Source organism: Buteo buteo, chromosome 2 (genome assembly GCF_964188355.1).
Source record: "Buteo buteo chromosome 2, bButBut1.hap1.1, whole genome shotgun sequence".
Taxonomy (NCBI): Eukaryota; Metazoa; Chordata; class Aves; order Accipitriformes; family Accipitridae; genus Buteo; species Buteo buteo.
The window spans coordinates 1,713,193-1,740,801 of record NC_134172.1 but is presented as its reverse complement, the minus strand read 5'-3'; the positions used below and the strand labels follow the sequence as shown (position 1 = coordinate 1,740,801).

At 49.0% G+C, this 27,609-nt stretch overlaps 1 protein-coding gene across 3 annotated transcripts in view; it reads right to left on the bottom strand.

The window, feature by feature from the left end:
- Window positions 1–24,438, bottom strand: part of SETD2 (SET domain containing 2, histone lysine methyltransferase) — a 69,552-nt gene extending 45,114 nt beyond the window's left edge. Inside the window, exons 1-4 of one of the 3 annotated variants that reach the window (XM_075043516.1) lie at window positions 22,488–22,530; window positions 11,062–11,170; window positions 8,050–8,065; window positions 241–4,682 (exon numbers count right to left, since the gene is read on the bottom strand). In XM_075043516.1, the coding sequence (XP_074899617.1) occupies window positions 241–4,682; window positions 8,050–8,065; window positions 11,062–11,170; window positions 22,488–22,515 (4,595 nt within the window). In that variant the 5' untranslated portion in view covers window positions 22,516–22,530. Of the gene's footprint in view, window positions 1–240; window positions 4,683–8,049; window positions 8,066–11,061; window positions 11,171–22,487; window positions 22,531–23,685; window positions 23,827–24,103 lie in introns of those variants that run through there. The other 2 variants (XM_075043536.1, XM_075043527.1) reach the window with 2 other exon arrangements.
- Between the last annotated feature and the right edge of the window lie 3,171 nt (window positions 24,439–27,609).

Below are 27,609 nucleotides of genomic sequence, written 5' to 3'. Positions count from 1 at the left end.
TGGGCTCAATCGGGGTTTTCTGTTTAGGAGAAGAGACCCGGGGGGGGGTTAAACACTTGTCCAGAGTTGAATCCTTTATGAGCAGCTTTGCCAGACATGGGGAACATGACATCCCTCCTCTTCCCTCCAAATTACACCAATTTGGCCATTAAAAAAAAAAGCTATCACAGAACCAAATATAAGTTAAAATCTAAAATTGCTATAGGCAAGAAAAAAAAAAAAGGGTAAAAAATCAGTTACCTTTCTGTCAAGTACACATTCTCCTCAATAAGGTCGAAGTAACAGGGCATCTTTCCTTGCTTGGCAAACTCCTTCCAGCGTTGGGGGTCTCTGAAGTCATCCATGATACACAACCGACCGACCATGGAGGAGTCCTGCAGTGCCGACTCCACTTGCTCCCCCTCCAGTTTCACCTTCTTCTTCTCCCTTGACTCCACGTCGCTTTCAGAGTCACTCTCCAACTCCGGGCGTCTTTTTTTTGGTGGACCTCGTTCTTTTGCATCGTTTTTTTCCAAAACCTTCACCTCCTCCTTCTTCTCCCCACCAGGCACCGGCTCCTTGGTTGAATTGCTGCTGATCTCGTGTGCCTGCACTGAGCCTTTTTCTTTCTGCCCGGGCATCTGGCATTTACTCGAGGGGCTGGGAAAACGAGGCTTGCAGTCATCATCCCAACGGTCATCCTCTTCGTACTCCTCATGATCCTCCGTTAGAGAATCCGGTACTTGCCCTTGGATTCGTTCATAATTAACTGCAGAAGGTCTGCTAACAGATCTCACATCCCAATAACCATTGCCTTGCCAGTAACTCTGAGAGCCACCGTACGCTCCTGAACCCGGCTGGTAAACGTAGCCCGCGTAGACCCCGAAGCTGCTATCTGGCTGCTGGTAGGTGCTACTGGGCTTCTCCGGCTGGGAAAAGTCCCAGCCCAAACCACCCAGATCCTCTGCTGTATGAAAACCATCCAGCCTGGAGAAGTCTCCGAGGCCAGACTGGTTAAGCCCACCCTTCCCCTGCCTACTGTCCGGCTTGGAAGAGCTCATCTGGTGTCGGGATTTATCGGTGCTTTCAAAACATTCTGGCAGACAAAACGGCTGCTCGTCTTGTCGGCCGACCGGCCTACCAATGGACATCAGCTCCTTCAACATTATCCTCTCATCTGGGTTAGGTCTGCCGTGGCAGTCTGCCATTAGGTCTGCCTGACTCGTACTGTCAACGCCGTCACTCTGAGGCTGGCACGGATCCGGCCGCAGCTCCTCCATCTCCTTCCTGCTGAGCTCGGTAGAAGTTGCTGGACTCTTCTCCATCCCTCTAGGAGAACATCTGCTCTCTACTTGTGGACCACCTTTACTCGCCATACTCTCTGATCTCTCTTCGTAGTAGGGTCTACTAGGCTCGGGTCGCTCATCGTCCCAGTGGTCGGAGAAGCGCCTGTTGCCCTGGCTGCTCCGTGAGGAGCCAGGGCTGCTCTCCTCCATCGCAATGGTTGAGTTCTTCGGTACGACCACAACAGACTGCAGCCGTTTCCGTGGCAAGCCGTCATCAGAATCCGAGTCTTCCGTGTCACTGTCTTCACTGCCCCCCTCGCTGTCGCTCTCTCCTGTATCAGAGTAATCGTCGTGGCCAGCAGGAACAAATTCAGCGGCGTTGCCACTGCTGTCGCACGTCGGGGCTTGAGTTACTGTCTCCATTTCTTCTGCAGTGACAACAACATCACAAGAGGGAAACAAGGCGTCTGGAAAAGCCGAAGCCACCAAGGGCTCATTTCCCTCATCCTTCTCAGCCAACATGCTGGGACACCGAACTCTGAAATCATCTGGCACAACTCCCTCGGTGGAAACAGCACTTTCTTCCATGACCTTTCTGCTGCGGTGCTCCAGTGGCACTTCCGAATAGTACGAATGTTCATCTCTGAATGATGGCTTGCCTTTTGCCAAACCAAGATCAATGTGCTGAGTATCCAACTCGAGCATCTCTTCAGCTTCCGAATGCTGGAGCAGCTCCTGGTATCCATGTGGTGGTGGCACATCCCATTTGGAAGAGACGCTTTCCTCTGGCACGGGATGGTCTGACCTGAGCCTTGGCAAACAGCCATCCTGGGAGGGATCCCTGCTCGAGCTCTCCACTGCCAGGCTAATTTTATGGGAAGGGTGACCGTGCTCATCATCACAGGCAGACTTTAAGTGGTGATCCTCTGTGCTCTCGTAATCGCACGTAACCGTCTGCGGCTCTACCTGCACGTCCAGAAAAGTCTCGGATGTAACTTTTAAATCTGCTGGTTCTGCTTCGATTTCAACTTCCGAATGATACAAAGTAGGGGTGGCATCGTCTGAAATGTAGCAAAAAACTGGTTCTTTGGTTTTGTCACATGGAGTCACCTGATCATCCAGCTTCTTAAGTATAGTTTTAGTATGATCTACATTCATGACAGGCAAAGGGATAGCTTCCCCTTGCTCCTGCGGGACTGGAGCCTCCGCTTGCCTAAATAGACTGTTGCACTCACTGGACTGGACCCGAGAATCATCTGGCTCTTGCTCTTGAGATGCATACGTGCTCTCAAACCCATTAGATGGCAATGGATATGACGGACTCATCTTCACGACAGGCAACGCTTCTGACCGACACAGGCTATTGTCAGAAGACATGGCGACATCCTCTGTTTTGGAGGCACTGGAAGTTGCCAAACCATCAGCCCTGCCCTCTGGGGACCCATTTACACTCAGCTCCATGGGGAAACATGTTCTTAACTGATCATGCTTTATCTTTAATAAAGTCTCTTGTTCCTTAACACTGTCATGGCATTCATGTCCTGTAAGTTCCTCGGACTTTGGGTTAGGAAAACCCACTTTCGATTCGTCTGCCTTTTTAAAAGCCGGCGAATCGTTTAACTGATTTAATGGAGAAAGTGTCTTTTCCCTTTCAAATTTTTTCACAATGGACACCCTGATCTCATTGCTTTTTAGACAAGAGGTCTCTAAATCTAGAGAATTAGACTGCTGTTTTATTTCTTCGATCGATTCTGTACAACAGAAAGAACTCTTAAATTTATCAGGCTTTGGTGCAGGGGTCTTTGAAGGGGTGGACTTATAACGGGAGGAATTCACATTACTGTCAGGCTTAGAATGGGATGTCCCCTTTCGATAGCCTAGCTCATCAAGGGGAGAGCACCTTTTGGTTACTTCACTTTCTGAAGTCCTTTTTGAATCTCTATCTGCTTTCGAAGAAGACCTTCCTCTCCTCTCCACATCGGCATGAGACGACTCTACTTTGCTGTCCCTGTCCGACTTAGAGTAAGAAGTCCTCGAGTCTCTGTAGGAGGAGGAGGAGTGGGACGACGTACGCCTCGAGTCGCTTGATCTGGAATGTGTCCTCCTGTACTCATCCTCCGAGTCCGAGCTCTCTCGCGCCCTGTTGTCAGCGTACGAACGGGAATATCTCGACCTTTCCCTGTACGGGGAGCTCCGATGGTATCTGCGGTCGGATTCGTAGTAATGCGAACGCTCTGACCTCGAGTAAGAAGAGCTGGTTCGGGAGCCCCGATCAGATCGGGAACGGGAATGAGACCGGCTTCGCCTTCTCTCTCGGTCTGATCGAGAGCGGGAGGACGCATACCGCGAATCTCTTTCTGATTTTGAGTAACTCGAGTACTTCTCATCCCTGTCCGACTTGGAGCGTGAGGAGGACTTCCCCAAGTCGTCTCCTCTGAGGGATGCGGAGCTTCGTCTGGGATCTCTCTCTTTTTCCGTACTGGATATCTTCAGCTCATGTGACCGCTGGCTGGAGGAGGTCCTCACCGAATCTTCATCGGACTCGGAGCCCAGCAGTGTGCCGTCGGACTGGGAGAACTTCCTCTTTGACCCCTGCCTCCGGGAGCAGAGGGGAGCACCCTTCGAGCCATCGGAAACCTCATCCTCTTTCCCAATATGGGAATCTTCCTTCTGTGGAGTTATTTCCGTCTGCTCGGGCATGTTTGGAGCTACACGTTCTTCCGAACCGCGCGATACCACATCCTGCTTGATGTCTGGCTCCAAAGCCTCCTTAGGTACTGTGTGGCATGGCTCCTTCAAAGCAGGGACTTCAACTTCCACGGGCGGCGACAGCAACAGTGTCGACATCAGCGTTACCGGCAGTTGTGGCAAGGCTGCTGCTGTAGGAACAGGCATTGATGCTGCTGGCGACACCGTCGGCAGAGGGGGAGGCGGGGGAGGCGGTGGCGTTGAGGGAAAGTCCGTGGCCAATGCCACCGGTTCCGTTACTGGTGCCACAGCCGGCGGCGGTGGCGGTAGCGTTGCTGTTGTAGCTGGTGGAGGTTTTGCTGTGACATTAAGTAAATGTTTTTTAAAATGGATCTTCCCTAATTCTACCTTCGGTTTCGGAGGTGAAGACTCCTCAGCTGAACCAGCGGCATCCCCCAGGTCCATTTTACTTTTGGGGTTAAAGTCAGTCTGAAGGGGTACTGCTGGGGAGTTCTGAGTTTCATTTTGTTTCTCGTTTCCGAGACCAGTCAGAAATCTATTCGGTAAGGTTTTCTTGGTTAAACTAAAGCTGAAAGAGACCTTTTGTCTTCCTTGCTCCTCAAGGTTAACCTTTGTTTTGGTGCCTTTGGGCAAAAAGCGACTCGAAGCAATGCCTTTGAACACAGGGCCTTTGATAAAGCCAGCTTTCTGCACAGTTTCAGGCTTGCCCTGCAAAAGAAAAACAAGATGCATTAGAGGAACTGTTTTTTGGAGTTCTAACTCTGTTCTAGAGGCACAGTGAACAATTTTCTTTTACCTGGTGAATTTTTCATGACGATAAAATAGAAATTGATACCCTGGGATGGAGTCTGGGATAGCATAGCCACACTGCCTTCTGCGCCTGGCTCTCTCTTGAACAGAGTCCATTACCCAGTCATTTCCAGTTTGGAGCAAAACATCCCTTGGGGTTTGGACTGAGGCTTTTTAACGGACTTAATGATCAAACTGAAAGTCCTTTTTTGATTTAATTCTTAGGTTTTTTCAAAAGAGATAGTGTTCAACATATGAAGTTAATTGAAGAGATAGCACCCCTTTGTTTGTGCTGTTTCTGTGGTCCCACGCTACAAAATGTCCTGCATTTTTAAGCTTTAAGTGCATTTGTTTTCATGTCCCAGGAGACTGCACCTGGATGCATTTAGCTTCAGCATGAATGAGACTACCCAGAATTACAGCAGCAGTTTTAAGTCCTGTCCTTTCCCACCTCCTGCCAACAGCCTTATCTGAATCATTAGTAATTCCTAATGAGTTTCCAGGCTCAGGGGTACATCAGTATTAATATAACAACCTCCAAGAATTCCCATCAGGACCCACTCATGCGTGATGACTCTGTCACTTCCATGCCAACTGACTCTAATACGCTCCATGCACATCTCTCCAGAAGCTATCTGCTGTCTCCTGTCCAGGATCTCACTCGCCACCTTGCAGTGAGGACCGTGCTACAGCAAGTCCATTTGTTTTCAATACTAATGAGCTGAAAGTCATCTTCTCTAGGACATTAAGAGCTCAGGATCTCCACCAAGAAAGCTGCTGTGCCAGCACTCGCAAATGAACTCTGGCTTTGGAAATGGAGCAAGTCTAGAGCAACAAAGCTCCTTCCACATGGGAACCTCTTACCTTACAGGATGTATTTATCCAAGCCCGAGATTAGCAATTTTCAGAGCATAAAGCACTGTATGTTTACCCATCTTGGCACTTCTCCAACTATTTTAAAGCTGAGGGCTCATCTATGCAAAAGCTGTGTCACAGGAGTGCAATCCCTAAAGATAAATATTGTGGCACCGTGGTAAAAGGGTGTTCTTGTCAATAGTCTTTATCCCCATAAATCCAAATTGCATTAGTGTAATTACATTTTGTGGGAGAAGCAGAACTCCAATGGAAACAGTTGTAGCAGTATAAAAATTGTTCAGAGCCGGGTTGTACTCCCATAACTGTTGCATGAACACATCTTTGGCAGCATCAGCGGTTTCCTGCAACCCACTGTGAATTATTACGTACTTTGTTATCCTTTAACTTTTGTGAAACAATGCATAGTTGCTCAGGCTAAAGGCACCATAGTAAATTATTAAATAAGACGTTGGCTGAATGGAAACCCCATCCCATTCTATTTGCACCCTTGGACATCATATATACAAAAATATCCTCATTTTTGATGAAACACATGGGGTTTTATTTGAATTGTGGAAACCATGTCACGGTCTCCACATGACTAGTCTTGGCTACCCAACCCACCACCATGTACACATTTGAGCTTTGCCAGCAGATGATTAGCTGCATTCTGGAAAAAATGGGTGCAAAAAATAAAAAGCACTCCTTTTAAATGGGTGTTATTTACATGGGTGTCATTTCATGGTTGCTTTTAAATAAGTGCCATGGCTAAAAGGGCACCCAAACAGCAACCTTGAAAAAAAGTTCATGTCCACACACTTGCCCAGGAGCTCTGAAACACACTCCTCTCTCCAGGACTGTCTCACAACCATCTCCAGAAAGTCATGCTGAAAATGCTACGCATTTTCAAAAGAATCCACACATCAGAAGTGACCCAGAGACTAATACACAAGTGTATATAAACTAATTCATAGAAAAATAAAGGACAAAATCAAGTGTCCAGCCCATTTGATAGGAGTTTCTATATGTCTGAATGCTACCAAGACCACCCACCCGTAGGACTCTGGGCTCAGCCTCCCAAAGAGCAAGGGAACATCATTTTTTGGGTTTGCTGGGTCATTTATTATCCCTACATGACCAGAAATTTTTACCCCAACCTGTGCATATGTCTTGGGACAATGGAAGAGTAAGAGAGCAAGTTCCTATCTTCAACCATACCCTGATATCTAATGGAAGGAGTCTCCACAAATCTGAATCCAAATTCTTATCAGAGACTGGATTCACCTATTATACCAATTATATATAAAAAAATAATAAATGTGTATTTTAAAATACAGTAAATACAGTGCACCAGCATTCAAAAGTTTTCTTTCTTGCTAGAACTTTTGTGAAATTATTTTATGTGCAATATTCACGGCTATGGAAATGTGCCAATGTTTTGATCAAAATCTTTTTAGCTTCAGGCACAACTGATCTGAAATCCCAGCTCACACATCAATAAATGGGTTTGGATACATCCACCTTTACACAAAACACAGGACCTGAAGGCAAAAAAAAGGACCTGCTAAGCTTCTATTGGTCCCCTTTTCAAAGTCTGTTCAGCAGAGATGATACATTTCAGAACAAATGTTTCACCTTCATGTGCTCACCCTTCCAGGGATATTTTTTTCTTAAATAACACCGAGTTTAACAAAACATGACTTAGAGAATTTTAAACATATTCCACAGGTAGCCTTTGAAATTTAATAGGTAGCAATTACTGGCAAAAACTCTCTAGAAGAGGAGTTCTCCTTCCTTTAATGTTTTACAGAAAGGGAACGTTCCCCAAAACATTGCTGTGGGTATTTTACAGAAAGAAAAAGGCCATAAGAAACTCGCTCTGCATATTCAGCAGAGTTACTCAATGACTGAAGCAGCACTGCTCCTGCAGTTCTCAATTCACTGGGAACATAGGGAGGACACACAGTATGTTCACCAGCACAACCAGAGCAGATATGGTCTTACAGCATCAAAAATTATTAGCAGCAGTGGTTCCTATGCTGGGATATTATAAACTGTTCCAGTCCCTCCAAGTTTTCTCCTTTGCCCTTAAATTCATTTAGTCACACACAGCAAAACTAATTTTTTTTACAGATTTAGATAATCATCTTCTCACAGTGCAGAAAGAACCATCTACCTACACCAATGACTCAAGGGCACCACTGTGCTCTGCTATTGCATCCTTGCGTGTAGATGGCAGAAGTGGTATTGAAGACGTTTCCCTTCTTTCCCGGATTTAACCACTGAACTAGAGGCACCCCAGAATAACATCAGTTTGCTTTATCTGGACGCTTAGTCACTCTTGCCTCATGAAATCTATAGGTCAAACTAACCAGGTTGGGCTAATGCATGTCTCAGGAGCTACATCAAGAAAGGAATCAGTTTTACTCACCTCATTTTCTTCTTCTCTGTTGCAATCCAGCCGAGAAAACATGCAAAAGAAAACATAAGAAGAAGGGGTAAACATCAGGCAGAAACAAGAAATGTTAACATCAGAAGTCTGGCACTGCAAACGGGACGGACCCAGGGACACAGAGAGGGTAAAAACAAACCCACAAATAATCCTGCTGCAAGAGATGCCCCTACCAACGTCAGCCAATGGTCAAGCAGACATACCAACCACCTCTGAAGGGGAACACGGCATAGTTTTGAAGCTCAAGAATTCGAACACTGAAAATCCTGCACAGACTTTGACAGAGCAAACCTTTTTTGAGCAAACTGCTGGCTTGGTGTTATCTTCTGAGGGTTTGCAAACCAGCAAGAACCTTACTTCAACAGACACTGCAGAGGTAACGCAGCTATAAAAAAAATCTCGAAAATGAGACGTAGGAAGCTGAATTTGGTTTTCTTTCAATTTTAGTATTTTCCTTAGCAGCCCAGAAACAGTGAAAAGTATCTGTTTCTCTCATCAACAGAAATGAAAGATACTTACAAACGCCTTACTGCTCTATGTCCTGCTATGGATCTGCAGCCCTGGCTATTTGCCATGATGCTTAAACTTAATTAATCAGTACTTTGGCAGCTAGCCGCTCAACAATGAATTAATTTGGAGCATTACCTTGATCCCAACCAAACCTGCCAATGCTGAGCCAACAGGAAAGCCCAGCTTTTCTTTGCTTCCCTAAGTTCTTCACTCCAATACCATGAAAAAAGTAGTTTCAAGAACGCAAATACTGTTACCAATATGCCTCAACCAAGATGTCAACAGCTCATCTGTCTTAATCTGTTATTTCCTCTACTAAAAGTACAAAAGCACTCTCCAGTGCTTTAATCTTGATGTTTGCACGCAGACAGCCTGTTCCCTGTCTACCTTATAGATACAGGGGAAGTTTTCAGCTGGACTTTTCCTAAATTTTATCAGCTTTTGAGCCATAGTTCAGCGCTGTTGTGGTGACACAGCAAAAGATTTCTTGCAGAAAAGGTTCACAGATTTCACTTCAAGTCTCAGCTAATCGAGAAGTATCAGTTTCTGGAAAAGAAACCCAAAGCTCTCGGTTTCTGCATAACCCAGGCAGGGACCCGAGGCGGTGAGAGCACAACAGTAACCACCTATTTCTCCATTTAAACCATCATCAACAGAGAATTAGGAGCAACCTGCTAGAAAGACCTATCACCAGCAGTAATACACTCCTGCCTCTACGAAGGCTCACGTCCAATTGATAAAGCTTATTAGTAGGCTATAAATCGTTCTTAGAGCAGCAAAAATGGTTTGTTTTCATTGAGGAAGCATAAGCCATGATTTTAAGCAAGCTGTGGAGTACACGAGGGCACATATGTGATTTAATGGGGTTAAGCATGACATGAATTCAAAATACTGCTGATGCAGAGGAGGTCAGAAGCCCGCTAAGAACAGCACTTTGACACAAATTAGTGCCTAAAAGGAGGTTTCATTTTTAGGATTACAGAAAGTGGAGTTTTAGACTTCCAGGACAACACCATTGTTGACAGTCACAGATTTTGAGTGTTAAGTGCAAGTGTTTACAAGGGGTGAGAACAGTACTGAGGTCTAGTGCAGCCGAGACTCAACATGAGCGTAGAACTCAATGAGCTTAAGGGTCTTTTCTATCTACATGATTCTGTGGTTCTACGAAGATTTTCAAGACATCCATAACCAGACGTGTTGTGATACAGCACAGAATAAGAACCAACAGATGAAAGCTGGTGGTCCTAAACCAAAAAGAAATAACTGTCTCCCTATACATAAGAACACAGATTTAAGTAGCTATATATTGGGAGACAGGTAATGAAGTTTAGTATTTATAATTAATAGCCTGCTGCAAGAGTAAAGTAAGTAATTCCTCTTAACAATCCATTTTTACTCTTGTTGCTGAAACATTGCATAAAACCAGTATTAAGCTAAAATGCTGGCAAGTACACAAAGTAGAGGTCTCCAAAAACCAAAAGCTAAGAATGAAATTTTCCCTTCCAAGAGGGCATGCCCACATAACAGCAGGAATCAGCACAATCCAGGCCAGCTCTAAGCTCAAGTCCTGCTCCAAGCTTGCAGCCACAGCAGCAGATTTCCCAGACACGACGCCAGGTTGGTAGAGCAACCTCAGCATCGGCCACCTCAAAAGAGCTGCTCCACGAAGGCAGACAGCAGAGCACCAGCTTCCGTATGGGGGGGTCAAAGCAGGCAAGAAAACTACAATACACTGACGGGGAAAAAAAGCTAGTTGAGATCCTTCAAAACCCAGAGAAAAATCTTGCAGCAGAAATTGAGCTGCTTTACGAAATGGGTGATCTTGCTGCTCTAAAGCCACTCAGTAGTGAGACTTGTCTGCCCTTGGAGGGGGAAATTGCTAGAAATTGAGCAGCTTAAAGGGTTGCAAGTGAGAAATCAAAATATTAAAGGAGAAAACAGTTAAGAAGGCACAAAATAGAAGACGTTGCATGAATTAAACTGGTTATTTAAAATAAAATATGTAAGAATGAAGCAGATATGACATTACTGGTAATGTACCTTGTATAGTCCTAGATGCCTATGTGAACAATAATTTCTACTGGACAGAAAAGTATTTCTTCTCAGAGAGGGAATACTAGTATTCTCTCTCTGCGGCGGTATTTCAGCCAGTTATGGCCAAGCGCTTTTCGCTCCTGAATTACCCCTCCATCGGCAGCACAAAGTCATCCCACCTCGCTACAGGTGCCCTCACACACGTTAGCCTTAATGAAGGAGGTAGCTGCCTTGGGTTATGGATCCCATTTCCATTTACAGCTTCTTCCTTCGCCCCAGATCAAAAAAATATAAATAGATTTCCAAAATTAGTGAACGCGTTGCTGTTCGCTCGAAAACCTTTTGCCAAATTCCTCCCACACTGGGTTTGAAGTTACATAAAATCCCCACATTACAAGTCTGAGGAAGGAGCTGGCACGCAGGAGACTCAGCACAACAAGAGCGTACACGAGCTGGGGATCCATCCAACTACACAACCCGTAGGTTTTCCAGCAGGTTTCCAGCCCCAGAGGTTTAGAGCAATTCCACTTGTTTCCCTCCAGCTGCACCTTGCTATCTGCAGGTACATAAAAGGAAGAGTGTTATTAAAATTAGCATTGAATTAATGCACTTGATGGCTCATTTCTGTGAATGTCAAGAGAAAGGGTTTGTTAAAACCCAAAATAAAACTTAAAGCAAAACTGAAGACATCTACAAAAAAGTGGTTAATAAATTAAAAAACAACAACAAAAACCAGGGAACTGTACCATCTTTTATTTGTCTACGGCAGCCCTGTGTGTTAGTATTTAAAAAAAAAAAAAAAAAGAGTCAGTCTGCCCCTTTAAATAAAATTTAAAGAACAATTTTGCCTCTCTGCCAGTTAGGTCTGATTAACTAATGACAAATATCAGTCAGGTGAGAGCAAGACGTGCCTGCACACACCCCACAAATACACAACTGCACCCAACAGCAACCACAGCAAGTAAATCCCAAATCCCCACACCATACAGAGGAGTTTGTATTTGCAGGAAAGGCTTTTTTAAGGCTATGGACCCACATTTCTACCAAAATCCTTTATATTTAAAATTTAAAATAAAAGCTTTCCTACTCCTGGAAACATCCCAGGTTACTTACAGGCATGTCAATAAAAAATAAGGTTGTATTTTAATTCTGAGGTTCAGCAGCTCCAGCATTTCTAGGATGCTTAAACAGCTTGACTTCAATGAGACTTCTCTCCTTTTTAAGATATAATCCACACCATAATCTGAACTATATGCAGGCTTTGCTTATGCTAAAAAAGCAAACAAAAAAAAAAAAAGAAGCCTCAGGCTTCTGAAGTCTAAATGACAAATGCTGGTCTGCATTAAGACAAAACTTGAAGAGTCTCATCTCCCGTATGTCCTCCTCTTTTTTTTTTTTTTCCATTTTCTTCTTCTTAAGAGAGAAAAACCTGGAAGGCTAAAGCTTTTCTTATCTAAACATCTGCAAGACTAACAACCCTGCAAAAAGCCCCATCCTGAGCAGGCACTCAGCTCACCTTGCTTTAAGCTGACAACAGGGTATTGTGCAGGCATTAGCACAGATCCATCTGAAAGCCCACCTACCTCAGCAATTACCTTTCTTTCCGAAGAAAGGAAACAAAATGCAAAACCTCAGCACTCTACAGGAGGAAATCCCAACCTCCAGACTGTTTTGCTTAGGCCAGGTTAACCAGAAATGTCCTGCCAGCGTGGGGATGCAGATGGAGTTCCATAGCTGCTCATGGATCCAACCAGCACCTAACACCACGACCTTCATCCACAACACCAGGGCTAAGCAAACCAGAAGGAAATACAAAGACCTCGGGTGGAAACTTGCAGTTCCAGCATGATCCTAAAGCCAAGAAGGAAATATCTAGGCAGATTTCATCGCCACCTGGGCAGCGATGAAGGGCTGCACCTCTGGGCTTCTGCCGCCGCTGTGCACCAAAACACTGTGGGTGAAGTTCACTCGCTGCTGCTCTCATTCAGCTCCTGCCACCCTCAAAATGGAATGATTTGATTAAATACTTACAGGTCTGAAGTGCTATCGCCTGCTTGGTTTATTAGTCTCTAATGTGGCCGGCTAGAGATAAAAAACATGGATAAACGTGCAGCTGTCCCTATGATTAACTGAAATATGGTGCTAAATTGCTGCAAATTTTTTGTACAGAGCACTGTGCTTTTAACACCCAAATGTGTCCCTGCTCCCAAAAATACTGCACAACAACAGGATAATGTACAACCAGAAAAAAAAGCAGGGAAGTTAATAGACAATCCTGCTCCTTCCCCCAAAAAGCTAGACAGAGGAAAGGCTAAAGCACACCCAAGAGGGAGGAAAAAAAAAAATCACTAACAGTATCAAACATCTTATTTAAACAGAAGCTTGAAACCAAGCCAAGCTCTCCAGAAAATGAGGTCAAGGTAGCTGTAAGCATATACCTGTCCCTGCAGCACATCCCCCAGATCCAGCTCTCCCATCCCCTGCTTTCCTAAATCAGCATTTGCTGGCTTATACAACATTTTCTCTGGGTTTGGAGTTGTAAGTTTGGAGCAGGGGAAGAGACACCATTTCTCCTGTGCTGAAATATGAAAGACCAGAGAGGACTGAACACACCAGGAAAACAAGTAGCTGAATATACCAAAAATAAATACTTCTTCTTTCATTTACAAAAATTATAAGGGCTGAGTGAGTGGCATCCTGCATAGTCACAAGTATGCCAGAAACAGATTTTTCTTTTAACATAGATTATGGGTTATTGGTGTATGGAGTCACCTGTAATCATTGGTGACCAGTCCCTCTGAATATGCCCCCCCTGAAATGAACTTTATAAATCAGAAACACCCCAGACACGAGCCATTTCAACAGCAGGCATGAAGAAGATTAAGAAACTCAACTGCTGTAGCTTCTAATTCAGGCCAGCCCAGGCTCCCATTTCTCATCAGGCTGGAGGAGAGCCACTGAGAACAGATTCAAGAGGCATTACTGCACAATATGGAAAACTTATAGCGCTATAAATTTTTACTACCAGCATTTACACTCCATTCTCCACAGCTGGGGAAAATATAGGCTAAAAAAAAAAAAAAAAAAAATGGCATGAGGTAAAATGCCTGTTCTTTGCCAGCTTCTGCCCAAGCTATGAATTAAGCCCTGGGTCTGGCAGAGCCTGTGCAGACCCTTCCCGGGGCAGGTCCACCCGGCAGCGATCAAACCCTAAAGAGAAGGGGCAGAAATAAAGGGGGAAAGGAATGATTTCTGAAAACAATCTGCTTTTGCTGCTGCTCCTCTTGCAAAGGAAAATGGGTCAGAGAAAACAGACGTTGGTAGGAGCATGTGAAAAGCCACAGCTTGAGGGTTTGGGGGATTTTTTTGGCCAAAGCTTCATTTACTAACTATTTAGCTATCTGTGTGTTAATATGAGCGTTTTAGAGAAGCTAGGATCTTCTGCTTCAGGAAGAAGACCTGGTTAAGAAGAAAACAATTTCCAGTGGTCTCCAGTCTTTTGCTCCAATAAAAGCATCACAGGACCCTGCTCCTTCCCCAACACTGCCCGGGAATTCCCAAACTCACCACCACGCACACAGCTCCTGCTCTCCCCTTTCTGCTCAGTGCCAGGGCACGTCTAAAGAAGAAATTAAGTTTGAAATCGTGACAGCAATCATCATAAGCAATACTGTTCCCATGGCAGCCAGGCAAGGGATTTACCAACAGAGCACCAACACAGAGAGGGAAAGGATGTGGACAGACTTGGGGGCTGGGACGGGACGGAAGAGCAACAGTGCCAAAAAGAGAGGGCATAAATCCACAGCTTAACTCAAAACCATGGCTTCTGGCTCAGTACCATGGGAGCATCGGTCCTTGGAAAGCTTCCTCCTCCTCTCGGAGCAGGGAAGGAGAGATTTCATCAGCAGCTTTTAGAGTTAGCATCCTCCCACCAACAAAATTTAAATGGGATCACTTTTCAGGTAATCCCTGCCTCAAAATCACCTCCTTTTGACAGGATCAGGCACAAACAGCACAAAAGAAAATGTTTCACATATACAAACTGCATTTTCCCTACCTGATGCAATTAACTCCTAAAATGCATGCACATCCCTGAGCCATCTGTCTGTCCAGGGCTGCAGTTGCCCCTGGGGAAAGATGACGCTGGATCTAACACAAACGCAGTTTATCACCTCCAACTTTTCACCTCCAGCATGCAGGCAGGGGAAGATGTAGAATAGTTTGACATTGCTCTCCCCCCATGGGGTACCACCCGCAGGATGGACGGACAGGAGTTGCACAAACCCCAAAATCCACATTAAAAGCAACAGTCCACGGCAGCTTTACACACAGGCACAGGGCACTCCCAGCCTCAGAGCACACCACCACTTGCAGCGTGCAAGGCAAGGTCATTATTTCACTAATCATTTTCACCACTTCATTCAACAATTTCTAACAATTGAAAAGGCTGAAATTAAAACCTGCTTCCTACAGCCAGGGTCTGGCCAGTCTTAAAAGCTCGGGGTTGGTTCCTAGGTCTGCAACAGCCCGTGTGTGACCCTGAACAAGTCACCAAGGTGGTTATCCCCATTCCCAACTTTTTTTTATCTGCCCCCCCCCCCCATCCCACCTTTAATTATTTCCAGTTTCTTCAGGCTACAGACATTTTCACAGATCTACATACAGTGTTTGCAGCAGCAATGCTGTAAGGCTGGTTTAAGCGGAGGCACCACCATGGTACAACCATACAACAAGGCATTTCTCCTACCAGCACAAAACCGCTTTTAGGACTAAACTGGTGCTACACATCCGGGCTACCCCCACCGCACATCCTGGGGGATACCGAACCTGCAAGCCAAAATAGCTTACCACCACGAGAAGCAGCAAATATCTTCTAACGCTCTGCTGCAGATTTATACCCTCTGAGTTCATTAACAAAAGGAGAGAAAGCAATTGCCAGCCTTCTGCAAAATTCCCTCTCACGTACAGCGTCTGCCTTCTAACCCAGCGGGAATGGTCACGTTTGACTAGACTGCCGTGGCACAGCATGTGCAGGCACTGCCAGGTTAGATGCTGGTAACATTTCTAGGCTCAGAGGGAAAAGGAATTACTGGAATTAGTAGAAAGAAACAGTTTGGTTTTTTAATTTTGCTAAAATCCCACCTCATGCACTCACCGGGCTGCACAGAAAAAGTTCAGCATGTGCTGAACTAAACTGCTCTAATTAAGTTAAAAGATGTTCAATACCAGGAAAACACTTTCAATATTTAAATCCTGCTGAAAAGCAAGTGGCTACACCCAGCTTCCAAGCAATACCAACACATCTCTAAAGCACTTCCCTGCAGCGACAGGGGAGGCAGAGGAAGGTGAGGAACCTGAATTTTTTAAAAAGATAATAATCAGAAATATCTAAGCTGACTTACGATCATTACGGCCAGCGACCAGCACAGGGCTTCACTCTTGGCAGAGAAGTCCACCGCATATCTGCTGGCCACACAGAGACTTTGAGGCTTCATATGACCTGAGCAATGGCTCTGGGGAATTAGGTCTGTGTGCTAAACAGGGGGGAAAGAAAAAAAAAAACAACAAACCCACAAGGCAGAAAGGCAATGCCCCTCCCTCAGGGGGCAGGCAAAAGGCAGAGAAGGACCCCCCCCCTCTCCGGACAGCCCCCTGGCTCCCAGGCAACCCTCAGGCTACACCACATCTGCATTTCCAGACTGGGTAAAACTAGGGGATTTCTACCCCTCCTTCCCTTCCCTGGCCCATCAGTGGGAACAGATCTTCACCAGGTATCATCATCCCTTGCATGAGCAAGCAAATTCCTAACCTGACCTTATCAAGGCATCACCAAGCCTGCACGACAAATACCTGCCCTGGCACTGCAGGTCACCTTTGTCTCCTAAAATGCCTTGCAAATACAGATTCTTCTGTTTCGGACTGCAGGTTGGGCTTGCAGAAGCCTACTTGCTTCAGCAGAAGGCTAACCACACCGGTGGCCCCGCTGCTGGGAGACGGGGAGGTCTCCCACCATCCCAAGAGCCTGGTGTCAACTGGGTGAGGTGGAAACATCTGCATTGCCCACGGTGGGACGCAGTCGGAGGCATGCCACCCGCAACACCTGGCGTGGAGACGTGTCACCTTAGCGGTCCCCAGCATCCCCTCCTCCCCGAAACAGAAAGCAGGAAGGAGCAGTCCTGTCCCCTGCATCCTGAGCAGGAGAGGTTCTCAAAAACATATCCCACAAGCTTCACACACAGGTAAAAACATAAAATTTTAGTGTACTTTTTCACCTTGAGTCGTCATAGCAAGGTTACCTTATAATTCATAGACACGCATATAAGACCAAACACTCCCATAATTCACCATACTGAAGTCTCCATTCACAAAATATCCCGTCCTTACCCCAAACTCACCCCAAGTTTAACAAGACGACACTTTCCAATAATCAGGTGTCCCTAAATTCAGACTTCAAAGGGTAGAAACTGCAACCTGCACCATGCACCCTGAAAAACTTTGTCTCAGTGCAGTAAATAAAACACTGCAACGCCCCAGCCAAGCTTAAGGTTGCTGCTTTAACATAAAAACCTTAACATATTTATTTCTTACGCAATTATAGATGAAGTTTAATCTTCTATTACAAAACCTGCCAGGCAGGTTAAGTCAGCAGTGGGAGACATCTTGGGAGCCACTCTCAATTCAATAAAAGAAAATAAACCCAAGCTCCCTGCAACACCAACTCCTGGAGAATCAAGTGCTTTAAATCAAACTATTTTAGTGAGATTAAACCCAGCCTAACACGGCAAGAAGAAATGAGAGCTAATGAGTGAAAACCTGCACCCTGCTATCGCTGTGCAACATCGCAGCCGGTTGCTGTGGCAATGCTAAACACAAGGTGATACCAGGCAGGGAAATTAGTGTAGGAGCAGATAAATTCAACTCCCTTCATCCCCCTTTATACCAGAAATTTGCAATAAAAGTGCAAGTTGGGAATGGGCTGTGCAAACAAACTCCAAGCACTAGGCTCTCGAGTTTTTTTCTGTTGGACATCGATGCTACAGAAGGCTGCAAATGATAAAAATAATTTTTTTCTGCTAATTCAGAATGACACACTTTTTATTTCTAGCTGCAAAACCTCCACTGATGCATTTCAAATAGGAAGGCAATAATGCAATTACAACGTGATGCTGTGGAAACTGTAAAATCTTTGAGCAATGGTGGGTAAAGCCAGCAGGAATCCGCATTTGGTCCTGAAAACAGTGCTTCAGACAGAGTATTGCTCAGGCTCCAGCTCCTTCTCCAGACCCAGCCGGACACCTCTTCCTCCCACATCAGTATTTCAGGTCAAATTTTGACTCCTGGCCCTTGTTTCTCTTGAGTTTCAGATCCTGCTCTACATCAGCCCCCAGGCTCTCAGGGAGATGCTCTGGGGGATGATAGCCTCTGGGATGGATCCCAAAAGGCTGAAGCTCACTGGAAGGGGGCAGCTGCAGGGATGGATCATTTTTATGGAAGTTTACCCAAAAAAAAAAAAAAAAGAGAGAGAAAATTCAGGAAAAAAGCCAAGGGGAAAAAAACCCCCACCTTTTTCAGCAAGTGTCCTACCAAACCTACAAAAGCCAGAGCCATGCTTTGACTTTCTCAAGACTTTTTCCTCAATGAATCCTACCAGTTCTGGCAAGGAAAAATGAAAACAACGTGTAGCCTGGGATGATGTAAAATGGAAAAAGCATCACTGCTCCTGATGGCCCTGCCTGTGAGGTTACGTGGCTGTGCCGATGCAAGTGTCAAACCACCAAAATGATCAGAGCCTTTGGATAGCAGCATTTCGGCTCCTAATCACTTCCCGTGGCACCGAGGAAGTTGCACCAAAGCAGATTGCACGGCTCCACTGGTACACCACGGCTTGTCTCATTAACAAATCTAAATAATCACCTAAATAATAAAATGCAGCCAGTCTGTTAATTGGGACGAAGGTCAAATACATATGGCAAACATATTAATTTTTCTTTAAGTTTCTGTGTCTATTACAGACACAAAAATAGGTGTTTATAAATCTTCTCTCCCTGTCTAAATATACACACAAACAAATTATATTTAGAATTACGTCAACAGATTTCTAACACAGGACATCGAAGGAAGGCTGTCACCTATCCACTTTAAACCCACTTTGAGCCATTGCAAGAAAAATATTAAATTGCAGAGGGGAAATTAGAAATAATTAAGACAAGAGAACCATCTGAAAGCCTTCTCCTTTCAAAAACCAGGGATTTCTCTGCCTCTTTTCTGAGTGATCAACAAACCGTAGTATTTAGGAGAGCTGAGTTATATATTGGCTGCTCTTGAATATTAAGTGTGGAGTGTGTAATTATCTGTGCACGTGTCCAGGTGACTAAAGGTACATGGAACAACTTGGAACTCAAAATATATAGCCTGGGTAGCCTACAGCTGCTAAATTTCCTCATTTTTGAGAAACCCAACTGCTCAAGCACACCCTCCCAGGGAGGCATCCCGAGGCCACGACTTTCCCTATACCGTTCACACACATCATTCCTTCTTTATCACTCCACCACCGATCCACAGACCTAAAACACTGAAAACCAAAGGAGAAAAGTGTTCCCAGAACACTCACACACAGCCAGCTCCTGGAAAAATGCACCATTTTCGTATTTATAGGCATCTCAGTTGGCAGAAACCACCAGGCACCTCAACTGCTCAAAGCCAAAATGTGGACCTTTTCCTTCCCACACTTTTTTAATCTCCTCTGAAGCTAAACACTGCAGATCTACCCTGCCTTTGCTGCACGCCGCGTTTCTGGACCACAAGCAGATGGAAAAGGAGGAATGACAGAGTGGTGGGTGGAGGCTGCACAAGAATCCAGGGCAGAAGGACAAGCCAAGAGGTCCTCCTCCCTCAAAACCCAACAATGATAAGAAGACCCAAACTTGGGTACCAAAAAACAGGGAGAAGACGACCTCTCCAAGAGCAAAGCTACAAACCTCAGGCTTTGTTTTTAAGAGAACTGGGCGACGGTACCAAAAACGTGCTGGGGATGGAGCAGGAAAAAGGCAAGAGAAGAGTGGAAAGGGCAGCGCTGCATGGCATCCACATCTCCTTCCTGGAGATAAACGACCTCATTTAATTCAGCTCCGCTGCAAGCAACCAGCCTCAGAAAGTTTGGATCCAGCTGGGAATTGTCCTAAGACGACATCGAAAATAATAAACCCAAGTGAGAAATTTGTCTGATAGCTTACTGGCCAGCCAGGCAAGCAGGTGAAGGTCTCCTCTCACGACCAAGACAAATTCAGACGTATAAAGAGAATTTTCTTTAAATAAACTGACTTTTCAGAGACACTAAGGCTTAAGCATGGAGCTGAAAAACCCTAAGGTACACTCAGGCAGCGAGAGCCAAGTTTCTCCCTTACCACTCACGATTTCGCACCCCATGGGACCATCATTAGTCTCAATAAAGGGGAGAAGCGTTCAAAGGGAAATGCACGTGTAAAACCGAGCCTTTCCCTTCCATTAGCATCTCCCCGATGGATCAGAGCAACATACTCGAGGACTCGAATTTGGGTATTTAACCACAGCACGTAGGCCAGGAGCTTCTGCCTTGTGCCAAGGGCATCGACGTTACCAATCGTTTTCCCCAGACAAAAGCAGAAAATAAGAATCCAGCTGCCCATGGGAAGCAAAAAATAATCAAGTCCGAAAGTGACATGAACACTGAACCGCCCATGTGTCTCCACAGCTGCAACGCACATTAAAAAAAAACCTGTAGTAATAGCCACAACCAAAAACCTGAAGTTTTAGACTGTTTGAATCCATATCAAGTCACATTACAAAATCAGCAGGGTGTTCAAATGCACCGGCCCTAAACCTGGACCCCACCAAGCCCCACCAGCATCCCCAGCCTGTGGAGATGCGGGACAGTAGGAAGACCATCTTCCCCCAAACTAGAGCTAAATTCAAGTTGGGGAGGTCCTCCTTCAGCAGAGCGCAGAAGAAACAGTGGATAAATATATTTCATCCATAGGGTGTGGAAGGGAACCTGCTGCAGCACCTTCGGTTTCCATCATAATGCGCAGACGTGAGCTAAAGAAATCCTCGGGACTCTCAAACTGATCCATCACGCCCCCGTGCAACGATCCCACCAACGTGTCACTTGTTTTAGAGGGTCCTCCACCCTCAGTAGGCAGCAGCCGGGGACAATCTCGGTGTCTTCTCGAAGGAAGCGCTCGCTCATCCCAGGTTTGGCTCTATCAGCTGCACCACTACAGCTCTAGTAACAGCACAAAGAGATGAAATTTCTTCTGCTCACAGCCTACGATACAAACATCCATCAAGTAGGTCCAGTTTGGCGTCAGGCAGCTCTACAGAGAAGCTGCAGACCTCACACGGAGCTTGGCGGCAGCTCTGAGCTCAGGGCCTCAGGCTGACCCCAATTTCAGCACCCAAAGAGATGAGGCGAGCTGGTTTTTGCTGGACGCTGAAGTTCTCAAGAACCTGAGCTCTGGCTGCCAAGTGGGAGGCAGAGTGACCAACCAGGCAAAAGCCGGCCGGAGTTTCTCTGCTAATAGGAAAACTCTGGTAAATGCCATCAGCACATACTCAGGTCACCGGTAGTTCAGCTCCCCGACTCAATATCCCATCTCCTACAGCCAGCGCAGAGCTCCATCTCAGTAACAATGACGCCCCATCGTTGGAAGTGTTCAAGGTCAAGCTGGATGGGGCTTTGAGCAACCTCATCTAGTGGAAGATGTCCCTGCCCATGGGTTGGACTGGATGTCTTTAAAGGTCCCTTCCAACCCAAACCATTCTGTGAATAATTCCCATGAAAAATAAGGCCAATTTACCAGGCTCCGCTTGCATCACCAGGCTGCAACCAGCGCTCTCCCAAGCCCCCACGTCTTGCAGCAGCACAACTCCAACGCTACATGCTACAAAAGCAACTCCTCCAAAAAACAAACCGTGCACATCCCTCTTCATCGCACCCTGCAGCGGGTACGGGACAGGGGAAAGCCACCGTCTCCGGCAGCAGCAAACATCCTGCAGCCATCACGGTTTGTTTTTAATTGCGCTCTCCACCGCAGCAGCCAACCACACTTTGGAAATACCCAACCAGTTCCTGGGACGTGCCATACGGTGCATTTGTGATATCGCGACATTCGAGAACAGGGAAGGGGACGATGAACCACAAGGTACCCTCACCTCTGAAGAAAACCATCGCTGAGCTACTGCAAATAATCATTTTCTCAAGTTAAAAGCACACACGCTGGGAAGAACACGTCCTAAATAAGACATACCACTAACAAAGCAGTGAACACGACTCAGACGCCAGGCTTCAAGGCAGGCATGGGGAAACAAGGCTCCCAAAAACATCTGAACACCTCCTGAGAGCTTTCAGAGTCCCAACCAGGAACGCGCTCCCCAAGAAAACCCCAAAGTCAGAGCAATAACTTAGTGTTTCTTTTTAAAAGTCATTACAGAAACCGCTCTGGCTTCTTTCAAGAGCCTAGGTTTGCGACACTCGAGATTGTTTCAGACAACAAGCGGCAGCGTGATATAACCCATATGCTTTTAACCGCCAAGCTCGGTCCGACGCCTGGTTTGACACCAAATGCCACGCGCCACCCCAGCCCCCGGGGACAGGATCCCTTGCGCTCTAAACTAAAAAGGTGAACTACCCAAATTAGGCTAAAACTTTTTGGATGGATAGTAGAGTCATTTGAACCCAGAGGGTTGCTCAGGATGGGACCGTCGCTCCCCGCCGGGGTTAAGCTCACATAAATCAGGTGCAGGGCTTGCTCCAGGCTCTCCAGTCCCAGGAGAAAGGCAGGAGCCACATCTAGCAAAAAACAACCGGGTTCAAAATGAAATCCTCCGTCTCTCACTAATTTTAGAAGGTTCGGCCGCAGGCATTGTTTCAGCTGAAACGGATCCTCAGCTGCTCCAGGTGGGCACAGACAGAACTCGCAGCATTCGCTCAAAAAGGTTTGCTCTGTTGTCCTTGCTCAAAACATGCCATTTTTAGCTTTGCCTCCAATCCAACCATTGCCCAGAGGTGTTCTACACGCCAGGTGTCTGCCTCCTTCCACCCCAGAGCCGGACGCATGTCGGGGATGCTGCACGCGCAAAGTTTAGGAAGCACCCGAATCCTTCGCGAAGGAAGTCTAAAAATGTAAAAATAGCGTTCAGAACCAACAAGAAAGGGGCGGGGGGAGAAACCCCACGGCTACCACCAGGAACCGAATGCCTTGCTTAGAAGAAGCGATAAAGCCAGCGGCCCTGGCGTGATGTCACGGGGGGGTTAGTGAAAATCCCCAGCGGACAGGAGAACCAGAGTTCACCGGCCATTAGGCCGCTCTCCCCCCCTTTTGCCTGGTTCCTTCCTCCTGTCAGAAAATGGGGTCAGGGCAGGGGCCGACCCGGGGGGGCTGTTGGAGGGAGGATGGAAGGGGTGAAATAAAGCCGGCACTCCGTAACTCCTCCGCACACCGGGAAGGGAAAAAAAAAAAATAAAAAAATAATCATAGTAAATAAGGTGCGGAAAAATGGCCCCCCGGGGAGGCCGGGACACGTCCGCACTCGCCGCCCGGCCTCCCTCCGCGGGGCGGGCGGTACCGCGCAGCCCCGCCGGGCCGGGGGCCCGGGCCCCCCCGCCGCCGCCCCCAGGGTAGGGTTAAGGCCCCCGCCACCCCCGGCCCCGGGCCGCCGGCAGCGCCCGCCCCCCCCTCCTCCCCCCGCTCCACCCCCCACTGCCGCGCCGCCCGGCCTCCGCCCGCCGACGCCCGGCCGCGGCGCTCACGCAAGGCCGGGGATGCGCGGCCTACCCCAGCCGGCCGCCGCGCCGCGCCGGGCCCCGGAGAAGGGAGGGAAGGGGCAGCGGCGGCGGCGCCCCGGCTCCCCCCACCACCACCACCACCATCACCACCACCACCGCCGCCCTTCCCCCGGTCCCGGCGGCTCCCCGCAGGGGGGGGAGGGCGGCCCGGCGCGGCTCGGCCGGGCCCGGCAAGGCCTTAGGCCGCGGCGGCGGTGGCGGGGGAGCGGATAGCGGCGGTGGCGGCCGCCGGCGCGGCCCGCGCTTACTCCGGGGTGGGGTGCTCCGGGTCGTAGAAGTCCCCCATGGTCGGGCGGCCGCCGTCGGGGGCAGGCGCGGCCCCTGGGGCGGGCAGGGCCGCGCCGCGGGGCGGGCGGGCGGGCGAAGGAGGGGGGGGGGGGGGGGGGGAAGGCCCCTCTCCGCCCTCCGAGCCCGGCGGGGGCTCGGCTCCGCCGCCGCCGCCTCACATCCTCCGGCGGGCCCCGCGCTGCAGCGGCCGCCGGCGGGGCCCCGCCATCCGCGCCGTGCCCTGCCCCTGCCCTGCCCGCCGCCCGCCGACGAGTCCGCCCCGGCCGCCCGGCTCCTCCCCGCCGCGCCGCCGCGCCGCTGCCGCTACCCCCCCCCCCCCCCCCCCCGCCCCGGGCGGGCAGCGGCACCGCCGGCGGGGGACGAGGCCGGGAATCTCACCGGCGTCGGCGCGGGGATGGCCGCGGGGCCGCGGCGGGGTCAGCCGCCGCACCGCCGGCGTCTCCTCGGGGCGGCGGCGGGATCGGGATCGGCACCGGCATCGACGGGATCGGCACCGGCGGCGGCCGCGGGGGTTCATCGGGATCGCCCCCGGCCTCAACGGGACCCCACCGGGATCGGCCGCTGGGGCGGCGGGACCGCGGCGGGATCGGCCGCAGGATCGCCACCGGGATCTCCCCGGGGATCACCGGGATCAGCCGCCGGATCGCCACCGGGATCAGCCGTGGGATCACCGGGATCAGCCACGGGATCACCGGGACCACAGCGGGATCAGCTGCGGGATCACCGGGATCTCCTTGCCATCACTGGGACCACGCCAGGATCAGCCACAGGATCACCACTGGGATCTCCCCAGGATCACCAGGATCAGCCATGGGATCACCAAGATCCCCTTGGCATCACCAGGACCACACCAGGATCAGCTGCGGGATCACCAGGATCTCCTTGCCATCACTGGGACCACGCCAGGATCAGCCGCAGGATCGCCACCGGGACCTCCCTGGGATCAGCCATGGGATCACCGGGATCTTCCACGGGATCACCAGGATCTCCCCGGCATCACCGGGACCACACCAGGATCAGCCGCAGGATCACCACCAGGACCTCCCCAGGATCACCGGGATCAGCCATGGGATCACCAAGATCTCCTTGCCATCACCAGGACCACACCAGGATCAGCCGCAGGATCACCACCAGGACCTCCCCAGGATCACCGGGATCAGCCATGGGATCACCAAGATCTCCTTGCCATCACCGGGACCACACCAGGATCAGCCACAGGGTCACCAGGATCTCCCCAGCATCAGTGGCACCACTCCAGGATCTCCCCGGGATCACTGGGACAACACCGGGATCAACCGTGGGATCACCAGGATCTCCCTAGGATCACTGGGACCACAACAGGATCTCACTGGGACCACCAGGATCACCAGCACCCCAGATCACCCACAACACACCAGGCTCAACCCTATGACACCAGCACCCCAGGAATCTGGGATCACCAGTACCCCTGGGATCTCCCATACCCCGGGGCACCAGCACCCCAGGATCACTTGCAGCCCTGGACATTAGCACCCCCGGGGGCACTGGCACTCCTGGGATCACCCCTGGGATCACTGGCACTGCCAGATCACCCCCAGGATCACCAACATTCCTGGGATCACCCCCAGGATCACCAGCACCCCCGGGATCACGCCGCCCCCCGGATGCTGGCACCCCAGGACACCGACACTTCTGGGATTCCCAGCACCCAGGGATCACTGGCACCCTGGGACAACCCCAGGATCTCGCCCAGGATCACAGGCACCCCCCAGGATCCCAGCTGGGACAGGCCTGGGATCACAGCCCAGACACCGGCACCCCCCAGGCCCCCGCCAGCCACCCAGACCCGCTCCCCCGTGCCCACCCCGGTCCCCTGCTCTGAGGAGACACCCAGGTCTCCGCACCCCAGGGCAGTGCCTGTCCCCAGGCCCTGCCAGCGCCCAGGACATGTTTCAGAGAGAAATGCCACAAAATCACTAAAAACCACTCTTGTCCTTTCACAGGTTATTTTATTTCACCAGCTTCCCAAACTCCGGGGAGAGCTCCTCCAGTGAGGCAGTGCCGGAGCACCCCAGGATACCTGCCTGCTTTTGGGGTGCAGTAGGACCTTCCTGCTCACACAGGAGCCTCAAAAGTACATTTGCAGCATCCAAATTTCAGACTTCTTGCTTTTTTTGCAGATTTGGGACCACAGCATAGGCAGCAGCAGCACAGGGACCTGTGGGGACGCGGTGGGTGGCACCGAGCAGCACCCACACGGAAGCACAAGGGGGAAGCAAGGGAGGGGTGGGTGGGTGGAGGAGAAGGTCGATGGAAGGCTTAGCTCAGTTCATGTGGATGCGTTTTCCTGGGAAATTCAGCTTGGATTGAATTTCCAGCAGCTTTATAAGCCTTTAGAAATCGATAATTACAAAGAAGAGGAGATTTCTAGGCTGTTATCCACAGCACTTCTGGGGACCAGGTGCCATTACAGTAACAGAAGTGAGCTGCAACATATTAAACCAAACTTAACAGCTTAGACTAATTATTTTTCCCAGCATTCCATGTAAAGGGGGGCAGCGTGTGGAAAACCTCCCACCCTGGGTGCTTGAATTCAGGGATGCTCCCGCCATAGCTGGTGCTGGTTTTAGCAGCAGGGGCTGTTTGTCCTTGTCACATCACTCGGTGGGGCCCAGCCAGCATCGCCCCGTAAAGCTGCAGGCAAGTACTAGTGGGTTTTCCAGTAACCCCAGTGATTTGCCAGCAGGTTTTCCAGTAATCCCAGTGATTTGCCAGGCTTTGGCCAGGGTGTTCCCAATGGCCGTGGAGCATGGGCACCACATTTTGAGGCTTTCAGTATTATTCTTCCAGCTCTCCAAATAATTTCAAAGCTCTTAGGGCTCCACAACCTCCTGGAGGGATAAAGATGTGAGCGGCACCCACTGGCTGGAGCGACAGAGGGTAAACGCCAAGGGCCACCCAAAACGCATAGTAGATGCAAAAATTGTGGCTGACACTTTTATTCCTTGCAGAGACAAGCAGAGGAAACTCCGAGGAGGAGCTGGACTCCAGAGCTCCTTTAAGCCAAGCCTGCAGCTTGACTAGCACGTATGTATGCACATATATATGGGCCCATGTCCATATGCGGCTCCTCGGAGCCACGGCTGTGGTACAGGTGGAGAGGAGTGACGGGGAAGCCAACACTGACAGCAGGTTAGGCTTGAGGAAATGCCTGCCATCACCAGAGCTGTCCGAGAGGGCTCATGCTGCTGTCATTGCCCAGGCAGGTATTAAATTAATTTTTGTTATTTCATTACCTTCCTCAGGCAGGAAGGTAATGGATCCATACAGGATCCGTACACCCAGACATCACAGCTTGCCCTGCATGCATGACTTGCCCTGCACCCTGGGTGAGCTGGGTGTTGGAGGGAGCCCTGTGAGATCTTGCATCTCTCATCATTTGGGGGAAATCGCAGGAATGGCCCAGCTCTGCGCCAGCAAGACTGATGTGGTCGTGAAGCATTTGCAGCAGTAGGAGGAGATGGGACTCTCTTGGCTGGATATTTGATATACAAACTTCCCTGTCATGTACCGAGGTGGAGTCAGCCTCCCACCTCCACTGGTGCTAGAGGAGGAGGACTTCCAGCAGGCCTTCAGCACACTCCGCTTAGCAGGCGAATATAAGAGCAGCCTGGCGAAGCAGCACGGTATGCTCTGAAGCTTTCCAGTTGCTGGGCACCATGATCTCACCCTGGATCTGAATCACCTTCCCAGAAAGAAGCAGGCAAACGCTGCCCTATTCCTGCTGCGTTGGGGTGGCGAGGCTACCATAAATCAATGCTGCCACACTAACGCCAGGCAGCTGATGGAAACGCTTCTCTGTCACGTGCGTCTCTCCAGCCTCTTCCTCTGTCCAGGAGGACAAA